The 25,049-nt window shown below is 41.0% G+C and overlaps 1 protein-coding gene across 42 annotated transcripts in view; it reads left to right on the plus strand.

Moving 5' to 3' along the window:
- Positions 1 to 25,049, plus strand: part of kcnma1a (potassium large conductance calcium-activated channel, subfamily M, alpha member 1a) — a 151,850-nt gene that overhangs the window by 94,204 nt on the left and 32,597 nt on the right. For 8 of the 42 annotated variants that reach the window (XM_019864062.1, XM_019864067.1, XM_019864064.1 and 5 more), the window contains exons 8-21: positions 364 to 534; positions 2,456 to 2,547; positions 10,319 to 10,429; positions 10,533 to 10,638; positions 11,604 to 11,686; positions 11,780 to 11,849; positions 12,618 to 12,773; positions 13,185 to 13,294; positions 13,438 to 13,506; positions 15,040 to 15,051; positions 18,166 to 18,252; positions 18,331 to 18,407; positions 19,885 to 19,893; positions 24,115 to 24,288. In XM_019864062.1, the coding sequence (XP_019719621.1) occupies positions 364 to 534; positions 2,456 to 2,547; positions 10,319 to 10,429; positions 10,533 to 10,638; positions 11,604 to 11,686; positions 11,780 to 11,849; positions 12,618 to 12,773; positions 13,185 to 13,294; positions 13,438 to 13,506; positions 15,040 to 15,051; positions 18,166 to 18,252; positions 18,331 to 18,407; positions 19,885 to 19,893; positions 24,115 to 24,288 (1,327 nt within the window). Of the gene's footprint in view, positions 1 to 363; positions 535 to 2,455; positions 2,548 to 2,646; positions 2,739 to 10,318; positions 10,430 to 10,532; positions 10,639 to 11,603; positions 11,687 to 11,779; positions 11,850 to 12,617; positions 12,774 to 13,184; positions 13,295 to 13,437; positions 13,507 to 15,039; positions 15,052 to 18,165; positions 18,253 to 18,330; positions 18,408 to 19,884; positions 19,894 to 24,114; positions 24,289 to 25,049 lie in introns of all 42 variants that reach the window. The other 34 variants (XM_019864073.1, XM_019864074.1, XM_019864080.1 and 31 more) reach the window with 12 other exon arrangements.

Genomic DNA, 25,049 nt, shown 5'->3' on the forward strand with positions numbered 1-25,049 from the left:
GGGCATGCTCTTCATTCAGGGCTGTGGTGGCATAAAACCTAGATTGTTTCTTTGGTCTAATATACTGGATGTGATATAAATGTTATAATATTCATGTGGCAGTAACGAGACGCACATTTTGTGGACTGGATTGCAAAAAAAAAAAAAAAGAAGACACGGTAGTACATTTACAGTTTATTTTTTATTTGTACTGCTGCAGTAAACTGTATCACCACTAGATGGTAGTCTAAGATCAAAACAGTGCTAACTCTCCCCAAGCAAAGATGAAAGCTGGCACGCTCGGTCATGGAAATATTCAAGTTGATTCGATGGCTTTGTGCTCAGAGATGTTTACAAGTTCCTTCTTCCCTCCTTTCATCCTAGGTGGAAAACTCAGGGGATCCTTGGGAAAACTTCCAAAACTTCCAGACACTCTCTTATTGGGAATGTGTCTACTTATTGATGGTGACCATGTCCACAGTGGGCTACGGGGATGTCTATGCAAAAACCACCTTGGGGCGCCTGTTCATGGTCTTCTTCATCCTCGGTGGTTTGGTAAAATTGGATTTTAATCGATCCTCCCTTGTTCTCCCCCATTTATTCCCTTTCCCCTAACTTCTGACCTTAAAACCTGTCTGCCCCTTTCAATATGCGGCATAGACTTGATTATGATGTCAATGACATGATGCTAAGGTGATACTTGAAACATTCCAATTTGAGAACATGTTTACCTGGTTGTATCCTTTCCTTTAGCCTCTTGTCTCTTGTGTCCCGTAATTACTCTGTGCTCCTTTCTCCCCTTTCCTTTCTGTACGTCTCACTTGGCGCTATTTTATCATGATATTGTTAATATTCACAGTTGCGGTTTCAGGACACCCTCCCTCTTGTGTCCCATCCCATAATTCCAACAAACACAGGGGCAGGGAGATGAGGCTTAGGCCGGCCTGACTGTTACCACAGCAACAGCAGCAGGAGCAGCCTCCCCTCAGGTTTTTCCGAGTACAGTCCGACCACCTTAACGCTAATGATGAGAGCGAGGTGCGTTTTAAACCGCATGCTAGAGTTTGTGAAAATAATCGTCAAGCGTCACGGATCCATTGTTATGTTATTATTAGTACCGCAGAGTTCCATTCTTAGGATGCTGACATCGGCGGCTGACAAGTAGCAGGCCTAATCTTAACCTAAAAGCAGACACGATAAAAACAAGAATTAAAAGCAATCATTACCGTGTACTTTTTCTTGACTGAAGCTGACGTTCTAGACCAGTCATCTTGTTTTCTTCATGAAAAATTGAAAAAACGAAATTTGAAAAAAAAAAACCCCAGCTTGGAGCCAAAGCAAACAGAGGAAGCTGCGGAATAGTTTTAGACACAATCATAATAAGAATAATATTAGGGAATAAAGTACACAAAAGAGACAACCTGAGTAGCTGCATCGGAGAAAGGCAAAACAACTTACTGGCATATGTATACTTTTGGTTTCATTTTTGACTGTGCACAATGTCCAGTAGTGGATTGCCAATAAAACAAAACACAGAAAAAAACAAAACACTATTGATGAATTGAATCTAGATGTGCACAAGATGGCATACAAGGAAAACTTTAGTTACTTTATCCCAATCAGAAATTGAGCATAGATTTTTTTTTTCAATGACATAGGATAGCCCCCCGCCCCCAAAAAAAAATTGCGAATGCCAAACTGCAAATGTAATTGTCGAATAAATATGCATCACAGAATAATAACTGTGCTATTACTGACATCAAATACCATAATTATGAGTTCCTGTTTGACTCTGCCATCCTCTGTTTCTTAAAAATGAGAGTGTACCAGCCGGACAACTGTCACCATCAATGTAGCGATGGCCTGCAGCTGTGTGAACGTGTCCCCTGGCGTGGCCATAGTGAAAGCTCGTGTATTTATATATTTCCCCCTTCGGCGCTCAGAACTCTGGAAAGCTTTCTATGTGAATAATGACCCCGAGCCGGAAGATGGTTTCAAAGCCAGCAATCTTCTTGAGGCTCCCCTGGAAATGCCTAACTGAAAATTTCCATGTCAATGAATGTAGCGTCAGTGAGGCTTCGGGCAAAACGCATTCAGCTCATTCTCCAAAACCTGACAAATGAGTGTCAATGTGTTTTGCAGCTGCGGGGCATCAGGAGGGCCTATTCAAATCAACCTACCCGATCATCTGTGTTTGTTGGACAAAACATGGCACATAGGTTTTTATTAAATTTCTGCTTTAATATGAGAAGAAGAAAAAAATTCCTATCACAGGCTCAGATTAAACCAGCTGTGATCAAATTGCCCAAAAGGAAAAAAAAGTCTCACGTCTCCGTAGACGCAATGGAGAGTCGCTGGATTTCGAAAGCAAAGTCATATTTCTCTCCTATGGAGAAATGTGGGTTCTCGCACACCCCAGCGCTCGCTCTCTAGTCTCTTTTTTAGCTTCTGCTTCTGTCTTCTATCTTCTCCTTAGGCCATGTTTGCCAGCTACGTCCCTGAAATCATAGAGTTAATAGGAAACCGCAAGAAATATGGTGGTTCCTATAGTGCGGTTAATGGGAGAAAGTAAGTATTCCAGACGGTTCTGCTGTTGTTCTGTGTGCGGTGGAACCCTCGCTGCATGCCTTTTGTTCTATTTTTTTTTTTTCTGTTCCATGCATGTAGGCCATGTTTGCTCGCTACGTGCCAGAAATTGCTGCTCTCATCCTTAATCGGAAGAAATACGGAGGGAGTTATAACTCGACACGAGGCCGAAAGTAAGTTGGAACGCAGACAAGGTGTGGTTGTGTGACCCACCCCCCAACCCCTTTCACTTAAAGTCAGTCACTGGGGGGGTGTTATCTCTCTTTTTAGAGCACTTAAAAAAATGGTAAACAATAAGTCACACTGCGTGACTGGAGACCTCGGCCATTAAGACACACATGTTCATGCATCTTTCCGCTCTTTGCTCTTGACCATCTTCTTCTTCTTGCTCACTCTTTGTCACTCTGAGCTCATCCAAGGGCCACACTGAAAAGAACGGGATGAGGAAAAAAAATTCACAAAGATGAATGAAAAAAAGTTCAAAATCTTAAAGGTCATCTTATAAGAATCAAGGCAGAGTAGCGGTCAGAAATTTATGATGTTAAGGCCTGGAACACGCTTCCTCACGATTATTTAACGTATACAATAGAGCTTCAAAAATTAGTCGACTCGACACAATCCAAATTGTCGACAATTCATTTAATAGTCGTTTTTTTTTTTTTTAATGTATTCGGTGATTTTTGTCAAAACTGCCTCGTCTCGCCTTTCTTCCGCTAGCTGTTTGCACATGCGCAGTAGTTTTAATCCGCGTCATCAGTGATGTGATTAGAAGCATTGTAGGCAATGTAGTGGCATGGCTAACCCGTTTTGGTAACAAAATCCAGACGTTTGGGCGCATTCCACCCAAAATAGTGAATGCAAATTTCTGTTTCATGGCAGCGGGCATCTAAAAAGGAAGCACGCAAAGGCCTATTTGGTATGCTAACATATCGTAGCGTCTACTACCTGTATGAACAGATTACGGAGGCATTTTACTTTATTCTCCTAACATGATTTTTTTTTCTTGCAACAATCTATTTTCTCCGTTTTTACACCGTAAAATTAATCGTAACTTTTGTAGAAAGAGTACACAAACCACGAATGAGCTAACAAAACATCAGATAGCTGTAGACAGGGTGCCCAGAAACAAACAAACGAACAAAAACAGTTGAAAAAAAGAAATTGTGAATAGCGAATTGCAAATAGGCGGTGGTTCGCTGTAATTGCATACATATATATTTGTTTAATGCTCCAACTTTTTTCTCTTGCACCATTTTTCCTCACAAAATGAAATTATTATTCTTGTGATTTCATTATTTCCTTTTCACTGTGGCCCGGGCACTCCTCAAATCATTTTTGTGCTGTGCTTTTCTTTCTTGACTGCTTGAAACATTCAGTGTTTAATTTGGATTTTGACAAGAGTTTTCATGACTACTACTCTTAAACTTGTCTTATATTGTGCAGTGCTTGGATCGAGCCTCTGTTCAGTTCCATCGACCAGTACAAGCATTATGATAATGATATAATGAAACGTAAATAGTCATGAAACCCCTACAGTGGATTAAAATACAAAATAAATTAATAAAACATCTGCAAATGCATTGGTGGTCCGCTGGAGTATCATCAATGATCCATTTCCTCTTCTGATTTCATTTTTGCTTGCATGCTTTTGTGGGCTCGCGTATTGTTCAGCTGCACCATTTCTGGCATGGCCTCCGCATTGACCCGCGGCCTGGTGGCTTCTTCATGCACTGTGAAAAAGCCACCTTCCCGTTGTCTGTCACCGCTCGCCCCCATGACATCATCAACGCTTGACACCACTCTGGCCCTGATCTTCAGTCAGCTCCCACACCCTTGAATGCTGGTTCGCCTCGCTCCCATTTGGAGGCTCTCGAATGCTTTTGGCTTGCTTTTGTCTTTTTTTTTTTCTTTTTCTTAACCCTGCTTGTTTCTCAGTGCTTGCCTGGTTCCTCTGTATGTCTGCTGCCGGTTGTGTTCGGCGGCTCTCACAGCCGAGAGTCCGTATATGTGAAGCTGTACACCAGTGCTCGTTGTACAGTGTTGTGCTCCTTCACCTTGTGGCTCAAACTTCATTGATATTCAGCAAGCGGATTTTATTTTATTTATTTTTTTCTTCGGCATCTTCAGTGATGCTGCCTTGTCTTCTACTTCCCAATCTTCGTTCGATTGAGATATAACTCAGCGAGTCAGATGTTAGAATAGAAAGAGGCCAGAGAAAAGAAAGAAAAGCCTTTGTTTGACAGTGTTCACCTGTCAGTGGCGCAAGATTGATGAAATGTTATGTTTGGCGAGGAACTTCAGCCCAGACTCACAAAGGGGTGCTGAGAGGAGCCCTTGTCAAAACCCAGGATACGCTCTCCCACACACTTTATTTTCTCCTTCCACTTTCATTCTGGAAGAGAACATGTGGTTACAATCACGATATCAACCCAAAGCAAAGACGTGATCACGTACAGTAAATTCGGGTATGAATGCGTTTAGTGTTTTACATATTATACACAAAGTTTTGGCCGCCATTGACATGCATTGAAAGAAGCTCTCATGGAAATAAGATTAGGCGATTACGAGTATCTGACTGATTACAGAGCTGAGGTCACGATACATTGTGAACTATTAAAGAAAGTTGCTCTAATTGAATCTCTCTGTGCGGGGGCACTGTCATTTGAAACCGCAAAACGTGAGAGGAAGCTGAATAGGGATTTCTCCCTTTCATGCTTGCGCTAGGCTGCGAAGTGTAGCACACACCCGCCAGCTGAGTGACAGCGCCGGGCTTGCGTGTGTTGATAAAATAATGGCGAGCGTGAAGTTACGTTGGCAGCTTCGCTCTCGGGCGGATCTGCGTTTTCCATTATGGTTTCCATTAAGCCCGAGTTCAGTTTGAAAAGCGGTTGGCACAGAATCTTGTCCCAAACCCTGCGATATACCTTTTAGAAGGATTTTGTCAGAGCCAACAACTCTGAGCCCCCGATCCCAAAAATATATACATTATTTAAATTGTTATGAAAGTGGGTATTTTTTGGGGTTTTTTTTTTTTTTTTTGGTTAGTTTTTTTTTAACTTCCTTTTGTATGCACTTGTGGACTGTCATTATCACAAAAAATATAATATATAGATATGTGTGTGTGTGTGTGTGTGTGTGTGTGTGTGTGTGTGTGTGTGTGTGTACATAATTGCGTAATGATAAAAATTAAAATCCTGCGATTGGCTGGTGACATGCTCTAGCTCACCCACGATCACAATGAGGACGAAACGATATCAAAAATGGATGAATAAACAAAGCTGTAATAATGTCAGTTCTGTGTATTATTTCAATTAACTGTTTTAAAATATATAATATTCTTGATTATGATGAAATTACACTTCTACATTTGTGAAGGCTTCTTGTATAAAGAGCCATTCCCCTTAAACAGCAGTGGCCAAATGACTATTTTAGCTGTAGACTTATTCATGTCTTCGCATATCTCGAGAAGTTTCGTCGTGGTAGTACCCATTATTACCCACGACCCAACACTTTTCCGACAACTGTGCTGCCCAGCCTCCACTTTTCTTCATAACATTGCAGACTATGTCAAAAGTTATTTTTAGTAAATGCCGCTGTCTGCAAAAAAAAAAAAAATGGACGGCAGGCCGCAAATGGCCCCCGGGCCGTAGTTTTGACACCACTGCCTAAAAAATTCCTGGCGCTCTGCGTTTGGGTAAATAAGCGCCCAAGGCCACATGAAAGAAAGTTGCAGTTCCAAATAAGCGTCCATTCGACCATTTCCAGTGCAAACACGAGCCGGCTGATCGAAGGATTAGAGCAGTAGCGAATTTTTGTGTCTGTTGCTGATGTTTGAGCTTTCTTTGGTTTTCATTTTCAAATCATTCCAGACCACATCCTGGGATGTTGCCCCCGACTGCATGTTCTGTATGCATGTTCTGTACTGCCCGCTTGCATTCAACGTAATTGTCTGAAATTTGTATTTAATTTTTGTTTTGAACTGATGGGAATGTATTATTATACAGTTTAAAATGGAGCTGAACTGTCTAGTCATGCTAACTGAACTGGGGTTTTTGTTCATGAGCTAAATAGTGGTGGATGTTTATTTGCTCGTGTATCTTTTTCCACAGTCTTTTTTTACATCGAAGGATTTGGTGTTAGGAACCTCTGAGGTTTCTCATTTGTTATTTTTTTTCCCCCCCATAGGAAATAATATAATGCAGGCATGTCACGTTCATTTTTCTCCCGGGCCACATTGTAGTTATGGTTTCCCTCGGAGGGTCGTTGTGACTTGGAACCCATATAAATAGATGATAACGCGATTTTATACTAATCGATTGGATAACTAGTTTTGAAGTCAGAATTGTTTGTTCAACTTTGTTTGTTCATTTTAATGGGGGAATTGGTAAAAATAATCTTACAATAGCTCATATGTCAGTGTTGTGAAGACAATTGGCAAGAAGCATGAAGTCATCAGACAGGATTTACCTTCATGGGCCACATAAAATGATGTTGTGGGCCACAGCTGGCCCCCTGGCCTTCAGTTTAACACCTGTGATGTAATGGGTCTAACTGTTGCCACTCTTAAACCTTTATTCACTGAACAGATTTTTTTTTTAAGTAACCTTTTATTTGCCATCAGGATGTTCTCTGCCAATTCAAAAGTCTCCAATGGCAGTTTTCCAATTAATTATCGTTAAAAATAATATTTAACTCTTAAGGTCTTAACCCTTGCATGCACCCTGTAACATGAGAAGCTGTCCATTGTAGTAACCGCTGTCCCTGAAAGGGTTAGAATGCCAAATGAACATTGTTGCTTTATTTTCTTTGGAAACCAAGTTTATAGTGGGGGGGTTGAATTTAAGCATAAAGAGACTGGAATTCATTCGGTATCTTAAAAAAAATGATAGACATGTGAATGGTCACATTTAGTGTATGAGAGGTCCTAAATTTGATCGGTCCTCGGCATGAGGCTTCAAACATGTAAGGTTGTGTCGGCATAAGGAAGATGTTCAACATCGTGGTATAACAGGTGGCACTTGAGTGGGCGTGGTTTCAGCGTGTTCAGCTGACGTGCCAAAGCATTGGAGAGCAGAGACAATGGCTTGATTTTTCATGATTTTGAAACTGTTTTAAAAAAAAAAAAATCATTCCAATTAGGCAGGGTCTTTTTATTATCCACGTATTGTAGCATATATCTGCTGCATTGAGAATTTCTACCTATAAAGCAAGTCATGCCCAATGCTCATCACCTTGCAGAAGGGCAAAGAGTCACCGAAAGTTTGAGGGGAAAACATGAGCGATGTTTCCCGTCTGCTTGTGCCAAATGCCGCGAGCTGCCCACGCATATGTCAGCTCGTCAGACCCGACGGCTCAACTTCTTTGCTTAGCCATCACAGCTGCCCGTTAAGATTCTTTGAAAGGGCATCTGGGAAGACCATCACGCTCCACACCGTCCATTACTGGACACTCCCATCAATCTGGAACCGCAGCTCGCCACCGACATCAACTTGTATTTCTCTCCAACTGATTTCACTCGCTACAATTCACGACGCCGACTATTAAAGTTTCCTTCCCGCCGTATGAGAGCGTAACGGCAACTTTGAAGGAAGCCGTCATGACAAATCTACGGCATTGAACAGGAACATGAATAGTGAACACTGCAACCGCAGTTAATTTTAGGAAAAAGTAACTTTATCCTTTAGGATGTGAGTGCAGAGGTGTGCGGTGCCAGGCCAAAACGAAAGTGTCTCAATTGTCTCCTGGCACGTCGCACTAAGTAGCTGATGGGGCCCATCATCATTATGAGGTATCGTTTCAAATGTCCATCGGGTAATTAGTCTCTGTGCCATGCGGTCCGCACTAATCTGTGTCAGGAGAAGGGCACATTTGGATCCAATGTTGGCAACGGAACGCCATCACACTCAAATTTAACTTCATCGTTGCACTACGTAGTTAACAATGTCTCATCACGGGCCTTAGTTTTACCCATCTGGGCTACAGACAGTTTATTTGAAAAGAATCGGCCCAAGGGGAACACCAATTAGAGACAGCGCCCCCCGACACACACACACAATACTTACAGTGACTAATATTTTCATGCACCAAATACTTTGTTACACAAATTTTAAACATGTCCTCATTAGAGGGGAGACCGCAACCAAATCTGAATTTGATCATACCCGCTTGTCCGCAATGTTACCATTTCTCATAAAATTCTGACTAAATCCACATTAAGCTTCAACACTGTATACGGCAGTTTTAACCAGAATGTTCCAAGAAAGAAACATTGTAATTTTTCCGAGAATAATGACAAACATTTTTAAAAAAAAATGACAACTTTATTTGGATAATATTAGGACATTACGACTTCATGCTCAAAATATAAATTATTCTGGTGAGATTATGATTTTGTTACAATATCGCAACACACATTTTCTTCGACTGACTTTTCATTGTTCAATTGTGACTTGATTATTGATTTTCAGACACTGTGTATTGCAATTATGCAAAAGTAAATTCGGAATGTTCCAGGAAGAAATATGTCATTTTGCATGCCTTAAAATTGCGGCATCGTTTTCATCACCGTGACTTGATTCTTTTAACTTCACACCATATTGAAAAATAAATAGTTTTGTCCACACGTTTGTTAGTGAGCAGGCTTCCTGGTGAGTGGAGGATGAAGTAATATTTTTTGAAGGAGGGCAAAGCGATTCTGCTGACCAAACAAAAGCTGGTCCGACACAGGTCGACCAGCTCACGATGCATTTCTCGGCCCAGACAGGGTCAAAACAAATAGAAAAGAGAAGCATTTCCTTTGTTATTATCATTCCCAGCCCCTGGCCATGAAAAACATTGTCCTCTTCTTGATTTGTTTTGACATTCGACAAAACGCCAGCGTCTAGCATCGACAAGGATGCAAGTGGACCAGCAAAGAGCAGAACGTCCATTTTGAGAAGCCAAGTCTCGGCTCTCGTCAGTCCCGAAGCTTTGACTTTCCGTCGCATGCTATTCACTCATACGGCATTGAGTTGGCCCAACCGAACGGACAACTACGACAACAAATATCCAACCGACATGGCGACGATAACGCAGAATAAGAATTAGGCGAAGACCGCATTCTTTCATCAGGGCCGCTTTTGTTTGGCTTGCGTCGCTGACATTTGCACTTGATCACCGGAGCCCGCGGCACTTACATCCAAACACAGATCTAACGCGCTGCCGCAATCACCGGCTGACAGATCCGTCCGCCACCGACTCCAGCCAAGTTCTTGTCACCGGGTCCTGTTTAGACTGGGAGTCAAGCGGAGGCCTCCCAAATCCCCCTTTGAACGTCTTTTTCAGCGTTCGTGCTGCAGAAGAGTGCCATCATATTGATGCGCATGTCTTTGTCAGCATCCATTCCCCTTACACGAGGCGCGGTTTGGCCGCCGGGACGACGTTTATATTGAGAACGGATGACGGGCCGACCGCTGCGGGCCGCGTGATTATAACTTTGATTTTGCTAAAGTGGCTCACAGTCGAGTGTTTGATTGCGCTCGTTCTACAGGTTCGAACCACTTTTTCTATGACATGGGGGGGGGGGTTATTCACTTTAATGGCAAAAGCGATATAATTCAATTAGGCGTTTGCTTTGAAAATACATTTCTTGACTTTTTTTTTCTTGTTCATTTGGTGCTTTGGTTTTGGCTGATGATGTTTGGGAGACATGCCAATGTCTGCAATGATTTATGTTGCCCACTCAAAATGATTTCTTCCCCTCCCCTCCTTTCAGGCATATTGTGGTCTGTGGTCATATTACCCTCGAAAGTGTCTCCAACTTCCTCAAAGACTTCCTACACAAGGACAGGGATGATGTCAATGTAGAAATTGTTTTTCTCCATAAGTAAGTTCACGTATTTGTGCTCGGTGTCCTAAAAAAAAAAAAAAAGCGAGCCGTATCGGAAGTGTGCTTTCATGTACTGACAAATGTCCCCCTTGTGTGCCAGTATTTCCCCTAATCTTGAGCTGGAAGCCTTGTTCAAACGCCATTTTACACAAGTAGAGTTCTACCAGGGATCTGTGCTCAATCCTCACGACCTGGCTCGAGTCAAGGTACATTCCATTTTAGCACTTTTCGGAGCCTCTTATTCCGTTCGAACGTATCGTGGATGAAGTCACAAACCGACATGTCGTATGGAAATGATTTAGACGGGATCACACTTTTAAATGATGGTTTTCAAATGAAATCTAGCCCATATAAAATATTTGAGTGGTCAGAAAAATGGGCTGAAACGATGACGTTTTATTTATTTGGAGTGTAAATGATATTTATACATATTTGGACGGGGTTTTCTAAAATAGACTCCTGAAAATATATTTTTTTAATTTAAAATTTGTAATTATTATTCTGCCAATTAGATTTTTTTTCCACATAAATTGACTTTTGCATTCTGACAATATCTTTACCTTTATTTTATTAAATTTTGATTTATTTTTCTCATGAAACAACAACTTTAATTTTTGAATATTTTGGCCTGACCTGTAAAATTTTTGGATCTTGGTATTGTAAGACTGGTGTATAATGATGTATTATTTTATGAGAATAAAGTTGAACTGTTAAAAACACATAAAATGGTGAGGATAACCTCTTAATTTTTATTCAAAGGAATTTTAAACTTCATGCTTGTAAAAAGAAAAAAATCATAATCGTCTGACTGTTACTTTCATGTTTTGGTGTCACACTTTACATTTATAGATATGTATATATTGTAGATTTTTTTTTCTTTTGAATGCATATCTTGCAGCTATTGAGTTATGTGTTGCATATTTCCACGAGAACATTTGACAGTGCTAAAAATGCATTGCTTGAGGATATCCACTTTTAAAATCCCGAGATTGATCACATGACTAATGTCTCTGAATACCCGAAGAACAGAAACAGAAATGGAACCAGGTTAAAAGGCAGATACAGTACATTTGATTTGTGCGGGCTCGCGTGACATCACTGACACGTCCGGCCGTAATCGGAAGTGTTTCAATGACTGACGTATGTGTTTCGACCCGATACTCGCACATAGATTGAGTCAGCAGACGCCTGCCTCATCCTGGCCAACAAATACTGCGCCGATCCTGATGCTGAAGACGCCTCCAACATCATGAGGTTAGCACAAAATCGTCACTTGATCGCGCATTCTTGCTTTTTTTTTTTTTTTTTTTTTTTAAATTGATTGTGTTTTTTTTTCTCCACCTACAGGGTCATCTCCATCAAGAACTACCATCCCAAAATCAGGATAATAACACAGATGCTTCAATATCACAATAAGGTGAGACTGTTGGTGGACCAAACCTGGGCGCAATACATACTTCCAGCCACCAGGGGCATGTGTCGATCTGTGGAGTAAAATGGGAAGACTCTCTTTTCGAGCATGTTGTGGGCCCCGGTGAACTCATCGCTTGCTTGCAGCTTTATTTTCTTATTTGGGGCCCGAGCACCAGCCAATGGCAAAACCTTGTTGGAATCACATTCTTAAAACAAACAAATTGCCATTTTCAAGCCCTCAACCAGCGCAGACATTTTCACAAACTACATGTATCCTCACAAAAACATAATTATTTTAAAGATCCTGAACCAGAACTTCCAGACATTCTCTCACTTGCTTCCCTTGGAAGCTTAGAAAACCTTTCATCCATCTACACAAAATTGGGGAGACATGTTTACCTTAACGGGACTCACTTAAAGTCTGAAAAGGAAGTTGAGCCTTTTTTTGGTTTGAAGCAAACATTTTGAGTAAATTCCAGGGTTCGAATTCGGAAAGTTGTCCAAATGAGCCTCAGCCGGAGCCAGGTGTCTTCGACAGATGGCCGATGCTCATTTGTCAAGATTTTGATGGGTCTCCGCCGATGATTTTGCTACGTGTAATCTGTGACACGCCTGACTTTTTTTCATGAATTGATTTTTGATTCACTGGATGGAATCTGGACGACCTTGACGCTGCTTTCTTGCATGTAACCTCACAAAAAAAAAAAAAACATGAGTCACTCATTCCACTCTTTGCTGACATCCTGTGTTCGTACGTTGTCGCCGGGCACAGGCCCATCTGCTGAACATTCCGAGCTGGAACTGGAAGGAGGGCGATGATGCCATCTGCCTGGCCGAGCTGAAAGCGGGCTTCATCGCCCAGAGCTGCCTGGCCCAGGGCCTGTCCACCATGCTGGCCAACCTCTTCTCCATGAGGTCCTTCATTGAGGTAACTCCTTCCCCGTCACGCTGATAAATCCAGACTCACGTTGCGTTTGGCTTCAATGAAACTGATTCATGAGAAGATTGGAGGTGAGGCCAACATAAGTAGCTACAAGCGTGCCGGAGAGTGACGCAAGGCAGAACACTTCCCCGGTAAATTTGAGACATCCTCGTCCAGAGCCAGAGAGACTAACCATTAGTGTGTTCAGATGTCCCAGCACATCATATTTTACCGCCATATTTCATCTGGAATCTATTTCCGTGGCGGAGCGCTGAAGAGGTGCTCGCTTTTATCAAAGGACCGTTCTCGTGACATTAAGATGATGGATCAATACGTAATGAGCAGGCCCCCACATCTGCACACCATATTGGCGAGGAAAAACATTGACGCTCTGACTTCTCCGCCGTTTATTTCCAGATTGAGGAGGACACATGGCAGAAATATTATCTTGAGGGAGTGGCTAATGAGATGTACACCGAATATTTGTCCAGTGCCTTTGTGGGCCTCTCCTTCCCCACCGTGTGCGAGTAAGTACCCCTTCTTTCGGCTGCTCGGCCAGCCCGCCCGCCCACGGTAGGTTTTACGTCGAGCGGGAGTGAAGACGGCCATGTAAAACAACGAGAATCTCCCTGATATTCTTCTCCACGTATTTTATTTTATTTTTTCTCAGGCTGTGTTACGTGAAGCTGAAGCTGTTGCTCATTGCCATCGAGTACAAGTCGGAGCAGAGAGAGAGCAGGTTTGTATGTGACAAAGGCTCCCATTGTACTCGAGATGACAATGCGTTTGACGCCATTCCGTTGGGGAACACGGCAGCGGTTGGAGATTAAACTGTCTGCGTTTTAAATGCCGCAGCAAACCACTGTCAAGTGTCTTCTTGATTCTTCTGCAGATGTACGGAACCAACAATCAAATAACTCGTTCTTTCTGCTCAATTGTTATGTTCTAGTGAACCGACAAATAGTTGACTTAAGACAGAATGTACAGAAAATATCCTACCTTGGGTCAATTTTGAAGAGAATCAAATACACATTTCAATTTCGTCTCTTTTTTTTTCTCCTTAACTTCTGTTGCTTCCTTGTCGGCTTTAATACCAATAATACCAAATCAGTATAAGGGCTGCACTGAAAAGAAATAATGAAGTAATGAGGAAGTCTTAAATTTATGAGAATTTTTGCGGGAAAAAAAAAACTATTTTTTTTTTTCTTTTTCAAAATTGTCGTATGACCCGCCATATATTTTTTTCGTTCAGAAATGAACAATGCCGCATTCCAAATTGTGCCACATCAACAGCATCATCACTATGAACACTCTCAACATTTTGATTTGACTCTCATAAAATTTCAACTTTAGTTTTGTGGAATTTACATTTTTCTAGGAAATATTTTTCCCTCCATGATCTCTTGACTTAATTCTCATAGGATTAAAATTTTGTTTTCCTCTTCTATATGAAACTGTACCTCAATTGTCACTATTTGACTTTTTTTTGGGTAGAGCTTTTACTTTTCTTCGCAACTTTCAGAACAGAGAATTCAAGTCAAATTGAGTGTTTTTTCCCCCAATACTATAAATATCATCACTTTCTTGTAAAATTTTAATTTCATTGTAAGAGTCTGACTTATCGAAAAAGTAGTCATTTTACTACATTTCTCAAGTTATAATTTGAATTTAGTTTTTGTAAAATGATTACTTCTCCAATTCATATATTTATTTTTCTGTTTGCAATTTTTGGAAGATTATTATATGTTTAAAACGATTCTTTTAATACGCCAACTTAAATCTTGCAAAATCCGTTTTATTTTTTGTGGCATTTCAATTTATTTATTCATTTCTTTTTCTTTTTCGTGTGGCCCTAATACTCTTTGAACTCCCCATTTCCTCTTCCCCTTCAACATTTACCCTGTTTTTTTTTTTTTGGTTTTTTTTGGTGAGTGTGTGTGTGTGCTCAACACACCAGAAGCCTTAAAATTGAATATGGACATAAATGTATTTCCAATATGTTCAGCGATTCTAGCTTCGTCCCAGTGGATTCTTGAACTTTGCATATCGACTGTATTCGTAGACGAACATACTGTCTGGTTGGTGAAGAAAATGTAAACAGACATGTTTGGGAATCATGATTTCTTTTTTTTTTTTTTTTTACATTTTTTTTTGAAAATGAGTTGATGACCTGGTTACACGCAAACATGCCAACTGGTAACTCATCCAAACGTTGGCAACAGTTGCTTGTGTTCTCCTGTTTGATTTGAGATTTTGTTCTTGTTGTTTGCAGAAGCCGAAAGCGGTATGCCCTCTACCCTATCTTACTTCCAAAGTTCCGCCACTAAAAAAATTTTTTTTTCCTCCTCCTAACTCTTTTCTTTTATATTTTTTGATGGTGTCCCTTGTGCTCAATGCACTAACTTCTTTGCAGCCAGAGAAAGAAAGAGAGCAACTCGATGAATTGGACATGTTTGTAGGAGTGCTGTTTCTTTGTCTTTGCTGTTGTCATCGTACCAAGGCCAAGCGCTCACCCTCTCCCCATCTACCTCTTATTTGATTTCTTTTTCTTTCCTCGACCAGCCCCTTCGCTTCGTTGATTTCTCTCACTTTTAGTTCCCTTCGTTCAGTTGTGACCTAACTCTGTGTGTGTTTATCTTTTTTTTTTTAATCCAATTACTTCCAATCTTTGCCCAATCAAGTGCGAAGTTTAGCACAAAAATATGACGGATGTGCTGCTGATAATCTCTTGTTTGACATTCTGGAGACCCGCTGATTATATCTGTCGGCAGTGCTTAATATGATAGCATGTCGTCTTGTCCCACATGGGTTGATTACACCAGCACCCATTCATTCAGGAAAAAGGCATGGACATTTTGGATAACATTAAGTGTATCCAAAGTGAAAGTTTTACCCCCCCCCCCCACCCCCATAACACCTCCCCTCCCTCCCCATATGCATTCACTTTTGCATTCCATCGCCTCTCATGTTGTCAATGCTTCACGTGCTGCGCATGTATGTGATCAAGGGAGAAAAGGGAAGAAGCGCACATGCCAACGCGTGTGCGCGTGTGTATGTGTTTGTGTCAAGCCGCACTGTCTAGTCACTCCCATATACTGTATATGCGTGCGTGTGTGTGTGTGTGTCTCTGGAGTAGATGTCCTCAAGTAAGGTCACTTCCTGTCAGTTTGGTGTTTAAGAAACAATCCAACTGCACAGAAGTTACTGCAACCGTCTGCATCTACGTACCCGTCCCCTATACCTGTACTGCAGTGGCTCCCACCCCTTCCTCCTCCTCCTCCTCCTCGTCCTCATGTCGTTTGGTATCTTTGCATGCTCCAAATATGATGCCTTCACATGATATTGGTGTTGGACTGCCTGCCTTGTTGCTCACAATATGAGGTTTTCACGCTTCCGGAAGTTTCCTTTCGCCACCTGACTAATGCACCTGGAAAATCTCAGATTGGGGCAGCAATGTTTTGTACGAGTGTTTTAATCGGTTTATTCATTCGTTTGTTTGTTTTCACTAATGAGCATGCTTGTCTCTCCGGGGGGCTATTCAATCTGAGTGAATTCCGATTTTGGTGTGATTTTACATGATGACACAATGTGTGGACTTTGAAATCTTAACTGCATGACTTGCACAATTTGTGGAGATATGGATTCAATTGCTCCCTTGATATTTGTGATCTGACTATTAGAGTGTGATAGAGCCCAGAGGAAAGATATTACACATCTACTTTGCCGAATCACAAATTTAAAATAAAAAATAAATAAATTTTGAAATCTGATCAGTATGTCGAGTCTTTCATCTGGGCTCACGTTGTGGAGGAGTGTGACCTTCAAGGTCTGTGGAATCTGTGTGTGTGTGTTTTAAAAAAATTGGTTTCACACTCACATCATTGATGACTGTTGCCCACAGGTAACCATTAATGAGCTGTGTGTGTGTGTGTGCGTGAGCGCCGATAATAAGTGCGTGTGATGTTTTCTCTCTTCATGTCAGTCTAATTAATGGGGAATGATACAGCCATTTTCAGTCCAAGAACATTGCACTCATCATGCAAAGGGTCACAGTCACATCCCCTTGTACTGTATTTTCATATTTTCATTGAAAGTAAAAAATGGAAATAACATCGAAATCGTTTTCGACCCCATCTCCTAAATAAGGCGGCTGTTTCAAGCTAACCAAATAATGCACTTCTTTTACAAATGAAACGAGCCAATAAGAGGAGGCGCTGTTCATTCCCTTGCATCCCACTGCCGAATAACAACAAATTAATTATTCTAATTATAATTCACAGTTTCTGCCCTGCACTCATGTCTACGTGTAAGTGTCATCACAATACTTGTCCAAGTGATGATCAGTAAAGAAAGACTTAAAATCATCTGAGCATTCATATTTTACATTCTTTCCTTCCCTCCCCATGATTAACGTATCCCCGAATAGTTGACAGAAAATGTTGCGTCCAAGGCTGCTGGGAAATTAAATCACCCACCCAGAGCTAGCATGTACCTCCAAGCATAGTTAAGAAACGTAGCTGTTTGGGGTTTTTTGTGCTCTTTCTATCATGCCAGAAGATTCCACCAAAGCCCTGGCTTATAGGAAAGTAGTAATTGTGGTCAAGGAAGTATGGTTGCCATGATGCAACTGGACCAATAGGTTGAGGAGTAGTTCAGCCTGAGTTGTTAGGGTTGAAAAGACACACCAAAGTTAATATTGGATTTGTGAGGGTTTTGCAAATTGTTGGCTTATCAATACGATATCATAGCCGGCATAGTTGTAAGTGGAGAGTCTTTGCCACGGGTACACATGCACATCAGGTCCAATTTTTCAAAATCCAATTATCGATTGGCCATTTTTTTGGGTGTGTCCGATTTTGAAATATAATTAGGAATTCGATGTGGGTTCATACTTTGTGATATGTTTACGGTTCAAGCAATTATAAACAAACTTGAGGAGTTACCCCAGGGCTCAGTCCCTTCCCCACTTGAATAGTGGTGATTAACCGCTTAATTGCCCTAATTAGCTCATATCAGTGAAGGAACCATAATGATGCACAGAAGTGGCCCACATACTGGACTATCATAGAATATTTGTAATATTAAAATAATATAATTTGTGAAAATAAAATGCTATATTTGAAATACATAAAATATATCCATGAGGGAGCGAATAACTTTGTTGTTGAACTCTATTATAAATATTGCAAATTTCTCTATTGTGGGACAAATAAAGGTTTTCTTATCTTAAATAGCACAAAGAGTGCTCCAATAAGTTGACATTTGCATATCCCCAAGATTTTCTGATGAAAGCGTGTATGTACCATTCCTCTTGATTAGCATGTGGTGTCAGCGTGAGCATGGGCATTGTTCCCCAAAGTTAATGAGCACCCGGTGTGCTATGTCTGTCCTTCCCCAGCATCCTCATCAACCCGGGCAACCATGTCAAGATGCAGGAAGGAACGCTGGGATTTTTTATCGCCAGCGACGCAAAGGAAGTGAAGAGGTGAACGCCGATGACTCGCTGCTGGCCCCACAAGCGAGTTGGGAATCAAGTCCTCAAAATGCACACATGTCTTTTCAGAGCTTTTTTCTATTGCAAAGCTTGTCACGATGACATCACCGACCCCAAGCGGATCAAGAAGTGCGGCTGCAAACGACGTGAGTATCCCGGCCTTTATGTCGTACCCCCCACCCCCTCTCTCTCTCTCTCTCTCTCTCTCTCTCTCTCTCTCGTCCCTCTCCCCTCCTTCCCTCCCTCTCATTCCCCAACATTCCGTCCGTTTGCTACTTTTTAAACTCTGCTATTACTCCTCCTATTGCGTCGCCGCTCCTCAATACTGTGGCACTGAGTGTATGTTTTAAGGTAAATAAACGCTCAAAAGGTGTCTTGTATATACAGTAGCATCCAATCTGGTACGGTATGATCATCAGTTTTACTTTTGTGTAAATACTTAGTTTGTGTCATCTTTTTAGTTACTATGTCATTTAAACATTGTGTCACTCCACTCATAAAATATATATTGAAAATATTAATTAGACTAATAATGGAAATGGCCGAGTTATTTTATGGTAAATTACTGAAGAGCATATATAAAGATGCATCTCAGTAAATTCAAATATGGTCAAAAAGTTTATTCATTTGAGGAGTTCAAATCAAAAGGTGCCTAAAATACAAATTCATGAAGCAGAGGGAAATAGTTTTCAGAAAGGTATATTCTATCTTTTGAGGTGCTGGTTTTGGAATTTAATTCGTTAAAAATAAATTACGACACGTTTCATTCAGGGTAGTGCATCAATATATTTTTAAATTCAGTTACCGAAAAATTACATTCTTGACAAAATTCTAATTTGTTGAGACCTGTACATTTGAGAAATGTAGACCATATATAGAGTTGAAATAATTTGTAATTTTAGAACATTTATTCAGTATTTATTTCAAAAATGTATGCATTAAATGCCCAAAAAAAAGGTCAGCCATAATTTCTCTCTCTCTCTCTCTCTCTCTCTCTCTCTCTCTCTCTCTCTCTCTCTTTCTCTCTCTCTCTCTCTCTCTCTCTCTCTCTCTCTCTCTCTATATATATATATATATAAAATGAACAAATTGTTTAGGGTTCCAGTGTACATAATTTCAGTTATTAATGCAGCAAATGCATTTGAAAGTGCACTTTGTTCATTCATTATATTTGTAAACATCATTAATATGAAACGTCATGTGCACTGTAGCCACCAATTGTTCGAGTGAACAGCCACTATTAAGCTCAACGGTCAGTAACAATTACATTAGTGACAAAAAGCAGCGTTCTAAAATAGACTCTCTAATTCCTGCTTTTGTCTGTGTCATAATTCATCAGTAAATTGTATGCCCCGCCCACTCAGTCTAGCTGGCTGACCTATGCACACCTCATTTTGACAAACCATAGCTAAAACAAAAGAAATCTGTTCATATTTGGTTCTCTTCAACACAAAACAAAAGAAATCTGTTCATATTTGGTTCTCTTCTGTTGTGTTTTTTTTTGTTTGTTTGTTTGTTTGTTTTCCTCCATGTTTCTTTATGACCAGTGACGCACTCTTTGATGTATTTCCTCCCCTTGCTGCCATTGGAAAACACCACATAATTTTAACTACTCACTGCTAGTGATTTATTGTGAGTAAAAATCAAAAAATGGGTGTCCGACTATCCAAAGTGTTCCTTTATTTTTCCTCCTCTCTTCCTCAGCAAATAGCCCACTGTATCTATGTTGCATGTACCAGTGTAGCTTCTGCATCCCACTCCTCGCCTCTCATTTTGACACTGTGCTCAAACCAGCAGAAGCGAGCCTCCTCATCACTGCTCCATTCAGCTGGTGCTCTGACTAAGTTTATACAGGCAACGGTAGAGAGCGTGACCCAATGACACCCCCCCCCCACACACACACACACACACAGACACACTCAATAAACGCCCTTACAGCGACACGCTCCAGCAAAGTCCTCGAGAAATGTAATGCACATGTGAGATGTTAATTTAAAAGGCCCTAAACTATGAACTGAGGTTTAAATCTGTCAGGGGAAGTTTGGTGTGTGTGATTGTGCTTTGTGGGAACTTCTTCAAATCCCACCAAGCACTCACCCTACAAAAAAAAAAAAAAAAGCACCCATTGCCAAAACACAATGAAAACAATCTGGACTACCCTTTAGCCCACTTCCATGTCAGTTTCAGTGATCATAGTAATCGATAGCCACTAGATGGTGCAGTCGTGCCAGGAAATAAACCCCACCCTTTGAATTCTGTTCAGCAAAGCAGCATGAAGCAAATGGGTACTTCAAATGAAATGAGAGATATTTTTAAAAAAGAGTCAGCATTTTCTTAGCTCTTAGACTCTTCTGAATAACTATGGACACCCTTCTCATTTAGCGTGGATTCCTGACTGCAAGTCCACTACAATATTTACTGTAATTTGAAACATTTTTGTGGCCTTGTCAGTTTCACACTCGTTTCTGTTATTCGCCACAGGGTACGATCTCGATCTGGGGGTTCACTTATGTTCAAATATGACAGACTGTCTAGTTGGCCTGGACTGACTCCTGACACCCATTGAATTAAATTCATGTAACCCCGAGGTTGCTAGTTTTCCAAATTTAAGGGGACACATTATGTGAAACTTCCTTTTTAATTGTTTGTATTCAAACAAATGGCTCTCTGTAAGGTCGGCCATTACATATCCAAGTGTTGTGTGCTGCCTTACTAAATCCCTAAATGCCAACGTTAAGAAAACAACTGTCTAAGTTAGCATTCAGTAACATATAGTTTTATCTCGTGCTCTGAGTCAGACTCTCGTTGAAATACATCACAGTCATTCAGACACGTGAAATTGGTTTTGACATCGTCGGGTCTCTTCGAATGTATCCAATGGGGAGACCTCAAAGGTCCATAAACATACATTTATATTTAAAGTTACAATGCGCCGTTATCTGTCACTAACCTATGCTCACTCAGTATTGAAGTCATAATTTTCGCAAATATTTGTAGGGCACATACTTGGAGCCCATCAGTATACAACAATCAAATGAAAAAAAACTACGGCAGTAACTGAAAGTACATTCCTGTGGCACATAACAACATATTCTCATGCCGCTGTGTAAAATAATTCATTACGCGGTATATCAGTGAAACCGCAAATGTCTGGAACACCATAAAGCAAGGACCTCAATTTGAATAAGACCGGAATTTTGAGACCATTGTGAACAGACCACCCCAACCTCAAAATGTCAAATGTTGGAACTGCTTATACACACACGTCAGTGTTTCTGCCTTGCCGGATCCCCATATGGAATAAACCTGATTCCGATCTGAGGATATCCGATTTCAAGCGTCAGTTTCTTCTCCACGCCCAAAAAATGGCGATGGTTTCACTTTAAAGCGCGTTGTGTCAATCCAGCCTCAGTCATCATCCTCTAGGCGGATATCTGCTTATTTGTGAGAAGTCAGAAGACAGTTTCACCGTGTCTGCGTCGTGTTCTCCATTGCTCCACAACACACTTACCATGTGTCAATTTTCATTGGAACATAACATACGTTGACTGTGGTCCCAGTGCCCCACCCCCACCCCAACCCCGAGTGAAAACTCTGAAGTGCAGAAGTTCCAGCATGACCCGATAGCCTTGCTGCTCTTGTCTGCCATTCCCCTCCAAACTGCTTCATGACTGTGAACAGTTATCTTTGCACCCCCCCCCCACCCCCCTTGTCGCTGAGACCCAAATGACTTTTTTCTGCATGTTCCGGAAGCCCACATGCATGCACGGCACGGGAGGACAACGGTCCCTGAAAACCTGCGTTCCCCATTCTCTCCTCGGCCAGGAAACGTATGACTTCATTCGGTGATGTTATTGTCGGGCGTGCTTCGACGTCAAGTCAAAGATGGCCGCAGGTGTCACGGCGCCAGACGGGTATTAGGCGGCTGTCAGTTTGCACCTGGCCAATGAGAGAATGGGGAGCGGGGACTGTTGGTGCACAAAGTCACAGCAATCTCGAGACGCCGCTCAGGGGACTTTCACTCCCGCTTCCCTCGGGGTTCAGGGCTTCACACACAGGCAGACCAGATACAAGCTTAAGGGCATTTCAGCTGCAAGAGTGTTTACTGTCTATTGGTGCTAATGATGTGTTGTGATTGAGTACTCGTACAGTACTACTCTCATACTCCGAGTTGCTGGACAACGCAAAGTTTTTGTTTTTGTTTTTTTGGTACAAACAGGCTTACACAATTGGATTTGAACGTGTTCGCTTTTATTCTGAACACTCGTCCTTTCACAGTGTAATAGTATATATTAAAAAGATATTTTATTTGTGGAAAACACTTAAAGTGGTTCACGTAATAGATGGATGAATGGACTTTCCATAATGCTTACATTACACAAACATTACTGTAATTACCCAAAATAAGATTTGATAGTAGTAGACATTTTATTTGTATGAACACTGGCCAGCAATTTCTTACTATTTTTTTTTTTTTACCGAGATACAAGTAAAATTTTCTAGATGAACTATTTTGTACTGATTTCAAATATTCCCCTTTTTTTCTCTCGCATATTCGGGTTTCATAACAATAAAAATGATAATGTAGTTTTTTTCCCCCCTCAAACATCCTAGCTAACAACATCAATTCGCGCAAGCTTTTAAAGGGTCAAACTTTAAAAAACAAAAAACAAAAAGAAAACTTCTGAAAAACTTGATGCGCATGAAAAAAGTACTTTTTTTTTAAATCAGGGTCGTCAGTACCTTAAGGGACACATAAAGCCATCTCTGATTAAAATATGCCGTTGACCAGTGTAATTAATGTAAGATAAAACAGATCAACTTAAAGGTAATTAAAGAACAACAAAAATACCATCAAAATGTCCATTGAAAAACCGATACAGTATTGTTTTTTTGTTTGTTCACGGTAAAATTGTTAGTGTTTAAGATTTAGAGAATGGCGGAAAAAAACATTTGGAAATACTGCACAGTACAGTTCATGATTTTTGTTTCTGACAGCTATGTATATAATTGTAATACATTTTCCATGCGCATGCTTTTATCAACAGTACAGCAATGCATTAATTTAGGCAGTCAGTGCATGTCGGCCGCTTCTGTAAAAAAAAATATTGCCTTTCAATATGCACTCTGTATAAAGTTAAGAAAAATTTGATGTTTTTTCAATTGGAGGAGGAAGGCGTTCAAATAAACACAGGACGTAAAATAAACACGCACTCAACAAAACATAATGCACATGAGAGTGAAGCTTCCCTTTGGGCGTGGAGCAGTGAAACTTCGTTTGTGCAAACGACAGCATGAGTTGGCACGTGCGGCCCGCCCATAGAATAGTGCCATGCCTTTTTTGGACAGAGGCGCTTCCGTAGCGCTGCTGCATGATGGGATACAGGTACGTGCTCCGCTCTTCTCAGACCCACCGGTTTGCAGGATGTCAATGTAAAATGTATGACAAGTTTGTTTGAGGTTTGCTACTGAAGACGTTGCTCAGCCTCCCCTCCCTCCCCACCCCGAATGCCTCCCCCTCTTTCTCCTCACCCTCTTCCCACTCTTATGGTTTTGCCTTTTTGACCTGTTTCAGCCTTAGCACGCAGCTTGACCCCTTGAATCACGCCGATGAATACATTTGTGATTTGACTTCGATGGGACAAGCTGAAACTCACAACAACAGCTTGCCGCAAACGTAGTGTGAACTTTACTAAATTGGACATGTTTATTCCACATACGGGGGCTCAAGTCTGCTAAGGCCTGCACATTCTGATGAAGTGACCTTCCGACTTCCTCCCTGGATGAATATTTTCTCCTCTTGCCATTAACCTGCTGCTTCTCCTCTCCTCTCATCCTGACACGTGACTGTAGCCAAGATGTCCGTCTACAAGCGAATGAAACTGGCATGTTGTTTTGATTGCGGCCGTTCAGAGCGAGACTGCTCTTGCATGTCAGGCAGTGTACATAGTAACATGGACACCCTTCAGAGGGCCTACCCACTTTCCTCTGTGTCTGTTCATGATTGCGCAACCACGTTACGTGCCTGTAAGTGACACCGCCCAACACATGCTGTTACGTGTCGTCTGTGACGTGCGCTTCCATGTGTGTCGTTACCATGCGCTGCCGTAACGTGTCGTACACGTGTGGACACGTGTAGCCGTGACGTCGTCCACGTGCTGTGGTGGTCTCGTTACTTGGTGTAGATGTGGATTTGTGGCATAATTCACATTTTATTTTATTTTTCTTAAATGTTGATCACTGTTTTTCTGACAATTTTTGTAGTTAGCTAGCTAGCTAGCTAGTGGTGACTATCTGTCTGTCTGTCTGTCCCTGCCCATCTAACATTCTAGCTATCACTCTATCTAATAATCTATCTAAGGGTTAAATCGATTTTTGTTTGTGCGTGTAGCTTCGTCTCAGTTGTCAAGTTCATGCTATTTTTAAGCCTGTAACATACTACTAGTTTTTTATCTATCTATCTATCTATCTATCTATCTATCTATCTATCTATCTATCTATCTATCTATCTATCTATCTATCTATCTATGTTTCTTGCTATCTATGTTTCTTGCTAGCTAGCACTCTTTCTCTACATAGATATGTATTTTTTTCTTTTGTTTTTTGTTTTTCTCCCTCATTTATCTATCATAATCATGTTGTTTCACTCAGTGTATAGTTTGTTTTGGTGGGTGCGTTGTGTTGTGGCTCTGTGGTGCTGTTGTATTGTACAGTACTGTAGGTGGCCAGCTAGCTATCGCATGCTGCATTTCGTCATGCAGTTTTGTGATAATAATCACTACTGGAAA

The sequence above is a fragment of the Hippocampus comes genome, unplaced genomic scaffold (genome assembly GCF_001891065.2).
Source record: "Hippocampus comes isolate QL1 unplaced genomic scaffold, H_comes_QL1_v1.1 scaffold57, whole genome shotgun sequence".
Taxonomy (NCBI): Eukaryota; Metazoa; Chordata; class Actinopteri; order Syngnathiformes; family Syngnathidae; genus Hippocampus; species Hippocampus comes.